This window comes from Dermacentor albipictus, chromosome 3 (assembly GCF_038994185.2).
Source record: "Dermacentor albipictus isolate Rhodes 1998 colony chromosome 3, USDA_Dalb.pri_finalv2, whole genome shotgun sequence".
In the NCBI taxonomy this organism is placed as follows: domain Eukaryota; kingdom Metazoa; phylum Arthropoda; class Arachnida; order Ixodida; family Ixodidae; genus Dermacentor; species Dermacentor albipictus.
In genome coordinates, this window is record NC_091823.1 from 103,541,974 (window position 1) to 103,552,005 (window position 10,032).

Sequence of the window (10,032 nt, forward strand, 5' to 3'; positions counted from 1 at the left end):
ATGTCCTTTGACTGGGACGCTCCGGTCGGTGGCTCGCTCCTAACGAAGACGGCTGGGGCTCTAGAGGTGGAGGGCACGCTTTCGATGTCCTTTGACTGGGACGCTCCGGCCGGTGGATCGCTCCTAACGAAGACGGCTGGGGCTCCAGAGGTGGACGGCACGCTTTCGATGTCCTTCGACTGGGACGCTCCGGCCGGTGGCTCACGCCTAATGAAGTCGGCTAGGGCTCCAGAGATGGACGGCACGCTTTCGATGTCCTTCGACTGGGACGCTCCGGCTTGTCGCTTGCTATTAACAAAGTAGGCTAGGGCTCCAGAGATGTACGGCACGCTTTCGATGTCCTTCCACTGGGACGCTCCGGCCGGTGGCTTGCTCCTAACGAAGTCGGCTAGGGCTCCAGAGGTGGACGGCACGCTTTCGATGTCTTTCGACTGGGACGCTCCGGCCGGTGGCTCGCGCCCAATGAAGTCGGCTAGGGCTCCAGAGATGGACGGCACGCTTTCGATGTCCTTCGACTGGGACGCTCCGGCTGTTCGCTTGCTATTAACAAAGTAGGCTAGGGCTCCAGAGATGTACGGCACGCTTTCAATGTCCTTCGACTGGGACGCTCCAGCCGGAGGGTGGCGCCTAATGAAGTCGGCTAGGGCTCCAGAGATGGACGGCACGCTTTCGATGTCCGTGGACTGGGAGGCTCCGGTCGGCTCGACGTCGCTGTCGCTGCTAGAAGAGCTGCAGCTACAACTGCTGCTGCTACTGCTGCTGCTGCTATTGCCGCTGCAGCTGTCATCACTGCTGTTACTGCTGCTATCGTCGTTGATGCTGGTGCTCGTCGACAGCTTGGAACGGTCTCCAATAAGCATCACGTCGCCGTAGAGCCTAGGGTCAAATCCATCAGCAGCGGAGGTAGAAGCAAGGCCCGACGACGCCATCCTCGAGGCACAAGCGGAGTCGGTGGAGTGTATCCCAGGGAGCGCGACTTGATCTGTGGCGGTCGACTAGCTGCCGTTTGCTGTGCAGCGAGCGACTTGCTTTATGGCGTGCTCGAGAAGTGTGCTACTCCAAGGCCGGCGCGTATCCTTTTTGACTATGATGACCACCTTGAAAGTATTGAGCACAGGCCCACTCACGGCAATTGATTTGGATTGGTGCATAGCTCAACCGACTTGGGGTGGTCGGCCACGCCTGTTTGCTCTGCAAACTTGGCCACGTATTCGTTCTGCGAATTTCTCCTCTCCGTCGAACCGCAGGAGAGCGCAAAACTTGTGTCAAAGTTTTCCTTTGTTCTGATAAACTGGAGGAACATGACCCCCCCCCTTCCCCCCTCTTCTCAGTTTGGAGAAGGCATGACCTGCGCGAAAGGGTGATGGGCTGCTTTTTTCTATACTGAGCCGTGGGGATTCAGGGAGTGTATATACCCGGAAATAGCATGGATGGCAGAGAATAAAGGAGACACAAGAAACGCTTCTGAACTTTGCACCGTGTCCAATGTGCAAAATACCACCTCGAGCTCCCCGGGCGAGATGGTATGCCACATTAGCGTTTGACGGCTATAATTCCCCGTGAACCTCCGCAAAAGGAGCGCCTAACTTTTTGCAAATGTGGAAGCCAAGTGGCAAGCTAGATAGACTGATCATGGTTATATTGCGCTCAGTTTTACACAAACGATATTAAGGAAGGACAGGACGTGGACGGACGTAAACGGATGATAGACTGGAAAAGAGGCAGGGGAGGAGTACGAGGCCTCGCCACCCTTCGCTTGCTTCTCTCATACAATACAGTAAGGGGGGGGGGGGGATGAATAAAATAAATCGTAAAGAAAATATTAAAATAAACAAAAAAAGCATGAACAATAAAAGCATACCCCCAGTCGTGGATAACAAGACGAGGTCACGTGAACGAGTCTTCTGTACTGGTGCTAGCCACCCGCATCTTCATCGTTGTGGTTAGTTCAGCAAAAACTGTTTTTAACAAAATGACCATGAGAATTAAAGTGGTTACTTCAGCCACTTTCATAGAGATGCTGTCTCGAGCATTTCAGTGCGGTGTTAAAAAAATAATGCGGATACTCCTAACTGGGGGAATCGATTTAGGCGAGGTTTTCTATGCTGTTTGATTTGATTGAAGATAATTAGCGGTGATGTTCACGGTGCATGTTAAATTTCTTCAACGTTTAGTTTAAAAAATGTGGTGACTTCATGTTGAGCGTTACCTTACGTGCGCTACTACTAACTGTTTGCGTATTACCAAGAAAACACAGAGGGAGGGGTTTGCTTCAAGGTTGTTGAGTGCCAGACTTTATAACATCAGAGAGGGCTGAGCATATTTATTGCGCCAGATTGCACATCGCATCGTGGCATAAATATTAAGTCATAATTTAGATATGGGCCTGTACGTGCAAAAACTACAATCGGTGTCGGAGGCACGCCGTAGTGACGGAGTTCGGATTACTTTTGACACCTTAGTGTTCTTAAACGTGTTCCTTAACCTAAGTGCACGAGCGTTATTTTTTTTTTCATTTATTTTGCACACGTTGAAAGGCGACATTCACGGTGGGGCCCGCGACCTCAACCAATGCCATAGCCACCAAGCTGAATGAATTTTCTGGTTTACGAGACAAAAGCACGATTTCATTATGAGGCACGCTTTACTGGGGTGCGCCGGATTAATTTTGACTACCTGCAGGGGATCGTTGACGTGGCCCCCATTTGACATGTGCATTTTTGCGTTTCGCCCCCATCGAAACACGGCCGTTGCGGTCCGAAATGCTGCCGAGGCTGGCACATAAGTGTTTATTGGAAGCGTCACCGCTTTCGTAGCGTAGCCTATATCGTCCCTACGGTGCGCTTTTTACTGGCGCTATGCTTCTTCACACCCTACCTGTGTTGTCCGCTCCACATATTTGCCTGGTGCTTATTTTTCACAAATAGCGGTAACGTAGCCTACCGTAGTTTGAACTGAAAATTATCCAGTTTGCCCACAACCGATGTCGAGTAGCAGCGTTCCCTTTCCTTATCACGTCACCTTTTGCCGTTCACCTCTCCACCCCTATCGTAAGGGAATAGCGAGCAAAGAACGGGCAAGGCTTTGATTGACTCGTTTAGCGACAGGCTCGTTTCTATCCATTCTCCGTCCTCCTCTCCAGCATTCTATCTCGCGTCGCTCTGGAATTTCACGATAGGAGAAAGCTTAGCGCCGCCATTCATATTAATGCTTTTGCGGGAGCATCGCGGACAATTACAGCTGCCAAGCGCCTATTGTGGCGATGCTGAGGGCACATCTGCACATTCGACGAAGTGCAAAGGCACATAAGAATTTCTCGCGTCGCCTTACCTCCCTGCCGAATTCCTGTCATGTATACACACGCCCTTAACCACTCCCCCCTCCCCCCCCCCTTGTTTTCACGCGGTGTGCCAGACAGAAGCAGCATCAGTAGAGGGAAAGTAGAAGGACGAGGCAAAGAAAGCTTGTCTTCAAAGAAATACTGGAGGCGCCTCCATCATTTGGAGATGTGTGGCGAGGTGAATGCGATTAGCAATCTAGGTTAAGATGGGCGTGTGACTTGTGATATAGTCGGTCATATGACACGGCGATTATCCCGAAGAGCTGTACATAATCAATGGCAGGTACCCAGAGATCCGAGTTTGCGTGTAGAGAAAACTTGAAACTTGAAAATAATTTCGTCCCTGTGCGTGGTTCTGGGTTAAAAGAAAGTCATTGACTTCGGAGGGTCAAGGTGTTTTGCTCGTCATCAGAGGTCCTTACTAACACTGACTTACTATCGTTGCCGCTGAGTCAAATAATAACCGATTATTTTGATATTGTCTCCTCAATATCTCTACGCATGCTTAGAGGTCTCTGACCATGCGTCGTTTTTTTTTTTCGATCTTTTTTTATTGACATGATATAAGGAGATATTAGCGCACAAATGCAGTGACGGCTACTGCTTGGGCTTTGGATATGATATATACAGTATACAGTAGCAACACACAGCATATGACAATATATACATAGATAAACAATGTTGCATTGTCACATGGAAGTCAAAATAAAAAGACGAGGTTACAAAGACGCATTTAAAGCAATAATGCGAACAGCGGTGTAACACAACAAATAAACCCTCAACCAATCCTTCTAACTACGATAGTATCAAATGTACCCCCTGACAATAAAAATAAATAATTCTCTCAAAACATTTCTACCGTGCTTTAATAACGGCCAATTATGCCGCTGTCTTCGAGAAATGTGTTTAATGCTATTAAAGCGCACATCTGCATAGCTCATCTTGGTCATGGTCGTAATAAAATTTCTTCAAATTGAGAGGGACATGCTGTGAAGCTTACAATGACGATTTAAGTCAGCGTCTTGGTGTGTCGTGGTGCGGGCATTCTTGAAGAACGTGATACGTGTATTCGTCAACAAAGGCACAATCACAGTGAGGAATTTCAGATCGGACAATTCCGTGTAATGAGTGTTTTGTGTAGGTGGTGCACAGCCGTTATACCATTAATAAGGTTTCCTATGTTTCTATCTAACGCAATCAAATGTTGAATTCAATAAGTGGTTCAATATGAATCATGTCGGAACTTTCTCAATATTGGTCGAACCACGTCGCTTTGCATATCTTGAATAACGCTGCGTTTAAGATCTGCGCATGGTTTGCCTTTGTGTGCTTCTTGAGTGCCTCATAAATTATATTAGCATTATATGTTTTCATTTTGAAGCTTCATAGAGACGTGAGCGCCGTCCTAGGAGGCGTTGGAAACTATCCTCTTTCGCGCCTCTCTTAAAGAAGTCATAAATATTATCGCGCATAAGATAGCGAATAGTTAAGCTGTTATATAATTGTTGACGAAGTTACACGAGAGGATTGTTCGTAATTGAGGTATGGTATAACTCTTGCTGAAGTAGACGATTGTGTTAAACTAGAGGCATCTGTATAGGCATGAAATGTATCCTGGATGCCGCATATACGGGGTCATCATATCTAAGCTTTCCGGAATGTTTTAACATAATGCCTGTTGCAGATAACGTAATTCCTGTCCTTGAGCTGGATTATTCCAAGAGGCGGACATTACTGGAAGGACACATCAAAACACACATGTTATAATAATTAACACAACTTCACTAATAAAGTTCATAAATATGTACGGCACGTAGTGCGAGTTAGGAATTGTAGCCGGTGAATTTGCAAGGCATATGCACTTGAAATTAATGTCCGGGATGACACCATTCACGATATATAATTTCCCAAAAAGTGGGACGAAATACATGCGCGTTCGAGTTGTTGTTCAACGCGTAAAAGTGCGTTTCGTTAAAACGTCAGACAACGGTGAATTGTCATCGCGAGCTTGATGGCGAATATCTCAACACTGGTGTCATTACGGAAATTTATTCCAAATGGATACGCCTTGCTACAATCCACAAATTGCAATTATATGCCATTATGTTATTAACTAAGACCCTAACTTGTGATTTTTTTAATTAGCTGGATATATGTTTCGCTTTCTGAACCGACTATGTCTGCATCTCTGAATAATCCAGCTCAAGGACTACACTGATGTGAATTGCGACAGGCCATTCAAAAAAATCCGGAAAACCTAAATATGATCATCCCGTATATTTGGTATCGTGTTACTTGTTGAGTAGCTTTAGTGAACGTGTCTCGTTTTGAAAGTGTACCATCTATTGCCAACACTACTTATGGGAGCGTAAGCATCAATAAAGGGTATTGTGCGTCCGATTTGCAAAACTCGTTTTTCGGAAGGATACAGAGATAGTTTTGTATTTCTTTATGGATACGATTTTTTTTATTATGTTTAAACCCAATGGGTAACTTTTCATGCTCGAATTCCGGAAAAAAAATAGAGAGAGCTGTTTCTGAAGTTCTCCGAACTGGAAGCGGTGGTTCGCGAGCCTCTGTAATAGAAAGGCAGCTACAAGACGCGCGCGGAACTCCTAGGCGTATGCGAAGACCTCTCACTCAAATTCTTTGGAGCCGCTCTCCCAAGTTCGGGAAAGTCCGCGCTTTCATCGTGGTGACCTCGAATCGAGACAAGAAATTTGAGACCAGCGCGACTCTAGACTGTGCAAGTGATGAGTGAACATCATTTGTACTACATCGCGGCATCGACTCTTTTAAACACTGAACTCCGTTTTAACGTCTTGAAGTGACATGAGCCGGTAATGTGCAGGGATTCCTTTTACTCAATTCTGTGACTTTCTTGTCATCTACACCACCGAAGACTGGCCGATCGCGGTGATAAGGCAGGCGGATCGAAATAAGCAATATAATTGGAATACAATCATTCCTGTGATTGGAATTATCATATAATTGGAATACAATCAAATAGCTAAAGAAACTGCGATAACGGCCGAGATATGGCGACTGAGCGCATGCACTGTCAAGATGTCCGGAACGCTCCCTGTCCTGGTGGCGGTAGGTATGGTATGTAGAACTTTATTTAGGTCCTCGAGGGATCAGTCTGGGACTGATGCGGGCCGCTCCCACGTCGGTACAGAGAGGCCGAGCCCCTCTGCCATCACACGGGCCCTCTGGACAGCCCTGAGTTGGTCCGCCAGCACTTAACTGTGCAGCAGTGTGTGTGTGTGTGTGTGGGGGGGGGGGGGGGGGAGGCGAGCTAGTCGCCATGCACCTCTTAGACTAATGTTACTGTCGTCAACGACATAGGCACAAATTTGTTCCCCAGCAATGTGGTGGAGATTTACTGGTTCCGAGTGTCCTCGTCTTCAGGAAAAAAAAGTTTCCTCATCTCGTTCTTCGCCTTTAACTTGGCGAAGAATTAACAGTGATATTGTAATAAGTCAGTCTTCGGCTCGCACTGGCGCTTGCGGGCCTAGGCCCACTTGTCACGCGACCATTCGTCACAGGTCAGCTCCCCACAGGAAAACTTCTCAGGAAGGTAAACTTGTCGTAGGGGATGACAGACGATAACTTCTCGTCCCACCGGACTTTTCCTCACACGGACAATTGGAGTTCGGAGCTGGTTTGCGGTGTGACAAGCAATTTGTTTTGTTTGCCGCACATCATGTCTATAGCAAGAAAAGTGACACTGAAGGCCTCGTTGAAGGGCCCCTCACCAGGTCTGGCATTTTGAGCTGACAAGCTCAGGCCATACAATGCGCACTAATTACCGTGTCTGATCCCTTCGCGCCGCGTAAAGAGCTTAAATTTCAAGCAAAGCGCCGTTTGGCCTTCTTCTCGCGGGCGCCGTGCGCCTACATACATGGCAGTGCTGTGACGTCACTCACAGTCACACGTGTCTTCGATATTTAATTAAGCCAACATCAGTTATTTGTTTAATCCGTTGCTTCAATAGACGAATTAAAGTGCACATAAATAATATACCATGCAAACCGAAGGTGTGCGTGTTTTTGTTTTACTTTGTTCCGCAGCAAGAGAGATGTACTTCCGTTTCGTCAGCTTGTATCCTTGTCATTTTCCACCGTGTTCCAGCGCCGTCCTCTTTCATCCTCTCGCATTTGCCTCAGTGCTCGTGACTGTGGCGCCGACTTATACCGCATAAAATAAATCTGGAAGCTGCTGCTCTACTACTGTACCCGCGTGTTTGTATGAGCGATTAAATCCGACTTGCTTATACCGCTAATAAGGTGTCGCAGAGTGCGTAAAAGTCTTCCGCTGAGCGAAACGAGCGAAATAAAATAGCTCGCGCGCGAGACCGTCACTGATGCAAAAAAAGGAAGGCGGGGCCCATGACGTATTCGTCACGCGCTCCTCAGGCTGCGGTGCCACGGAGGAAGGAAACTAAGCAGAGGCCCTGACGTCACTCTTTGTGAAGCAAAAGTGAAGCCGGAAGTTGGCGTTGCTCATGGCGATGCTCCGCCTTTTGTGCCACCCTCCTCTCTTGTTTACATCTTTCGCGAAACCACGCCGCGCTCGTGGTTTCGCGCGCGGAGCGCGCGCGCTCGCGCAGCATCCGGCAGAGCGCGGTGAAGCTGACACAGCGCAACAAGACACGGTGACTAACGCAAACCCGCCCACACAGCGCCTTTGCCACGGCACGAAACCTACCAGAGCAACACGTGTGAGTGCTCAAAAAATCAGAACAACGCCACCATTGTAGCCCAAAAGGCGGGGCCATGCAGCAAAAAAAATAAATAAATAAAAAAGCAGCAAAAAAAATAAGAACTTATACGTCATTTCCGCCACACTTTTCTCCTAGCGCGCGGAGGGGGTAAGGCCTCTCCTTAGTTTCCTTCCTCCGTGCTTCGGTGCGGTAGATTTCAGGGAAGGAATTTCGCTTGCGAAGGCTAGAGGGTGTCACGTGGATAGTGTCTATGTTGGCTGTGACGCTCGAATGCGGAGATTATGGGTTCGCGGCACTTAAAATAATTCGGTTTCTGCAATGAATGAACCAACGTGGAAAATTATTGCAGTAGAACACTCCTTAGAGGGCATGTAACAGCTTCTAGTATATAACAAAAATTTCTTCATGGGCTGCTGAACGACGTTTGAAAGTACTTGTAGCTTTTTAAACCGATGCTTTCTTTGCCTTCGTTCGTAGCAAATGACTGTGTAAACGGCTTTCTCGTTTCGAACGAGTCGAAGCCTAACGAAAAAAGCGTTCGAGATGTCAGCGCCACCTATCGCTACAGGCGCGAAATAGCCGCGATGACGGCATATGGCCTCTGAGATCCGAAGATATAACTGGCCAACTAAAATTGTAGAAAACGTGCACTGCTTAGGCCGTACGCATCGAGCGGCCTACGCAGCTAAAACGTCTTCGGTCATCGCTGTAAGTTAGTACGGAACGGTAATACCGTACTGTATACCGTACTTACCATACCGTAATACGGCACTGCTAAAACTATAGCACACACTAAGCAGCGCACGTTTTCCTCAATTTTAGCTGGCCGGCGATATCTTCGGATCTGAGAGGCCATATGCCGTCGTCGCGGCTATTTTGCGTTTGTAGCGATAGCTGGCGCTGACATCTCGAACGTTTCTTTCGTTAGGCTTCGACTCGTTCGAAACGAGAAGCGATCTCGAAAACACCACGAGGTTATCCATAATACTCTGTAGACGAAGCGGCCTGAGTCTAAGCGAAAGCCGTTTACAAGTCATTTGCTACGAACGAAGTGCATTTTACAAATTTGGCGTTGTATTTTACAAAAGCAACGCCAAATTCAAATCGAGGCGGGCAGCGGGGACCGCCGCCATGTTTCCCGCAAACTCCGAAAACCACGCCGAAATGCTAACGCTAACTCGTTTGCGTTGCGTACGCGCGCTACCCGCTATTTAGTTTAGCGTTCAGCGCATGCGCAGTAACGACCCGCTATTTTTTTAGCGTACGCAAGGTATAGCGTACGCTAGTCAGCGCCACTTATCGCTACAGGTGGGAAATAGCCGTAACGACGGTATCTGGCCTCTGAGATCCGAAGATATCGCCGGCCAACTAACATGCGCTGCGTAGCGTAGGCTACACTTAGCGTATAGCGTACGCTATAAGTTGCGTACGCTAAACTAAAACTGTCTACTGTCTAATGACATTCTAATAGACTTTAAGCGAAGAAAATGGCACTGGGCAGGTCATATAATGCGATGATTAGATACGCATTGGACCATTACGGTGACAGAATCGGTACCAAGAGAAGGGAAGCGCACTAGAGGACGGCAGAAGACTAGGTGGTGCGACAAAATTGGGAAATTTGCGGATGCTTCTTGGAATCGGTTGGCGCACGACAGGGGTAATTGTAGATTGCAGGGTGAGGCCTTCGTCCTGCAGTAGACATAAATAGCATGATGATGATGATGATGCCGCCTCAAACCGGCGCTCTCGCAGGCGGATCTGCTGGCAGCCGTGGTCACAACCATGGCAACGCTGGGCCTAGCTGCTTCGACGTTCGCTATTAGGCTTCTTGCCGTTCTTGTGCCATGTTTTTCATTGAAAGAATTCGCCATTGTTAGCGACGGCACCCACTCCTCCTTCGTGGACCTCGCGATTTGTTTCGAAGCTCGGAAAGCACAAAGCATTGCACAATGACGGTTTTTGA

At 47.9% G+C, this 10,032-nt stretch overlaps 1 protein-coding gene across 1 annotated transcript; it reads right to left on the bottom strand.

Annotated features, from left to right (window-relative positions):
• Window positions 1–201: 201 nt before the first annotated feature.
• LOC139057733 (mucin-21-like) lies at window positions 202–929 on the bottom strand. The gene is made up of 2 exons (XM_070536483.1): window positions 297–929; window positions 202–207 (listed from the first exon to the last, which is right to left on the bottom strand). The coding sequence occupies exons 1-2, from the start codon at window positions 927–929 to the stop codon at window positions 202–204; spliced, it is 639 nt and encodes a 212-aa protein (XP_070392584.1).
• Between the last annotated feature and the right edge of the window lie 9,103 nt (window positions 930–10,032).

Bases quoted from the DNA above. Each gene is read 5' to 3' on its own strand.
- LOC139057733 (XM_070536483.1), bottom strand. From the start codon at position 929: ATGGCGTCGTCGGGCCTTGCTTCTACCTCCGCTGCTGATGGATTTGAC.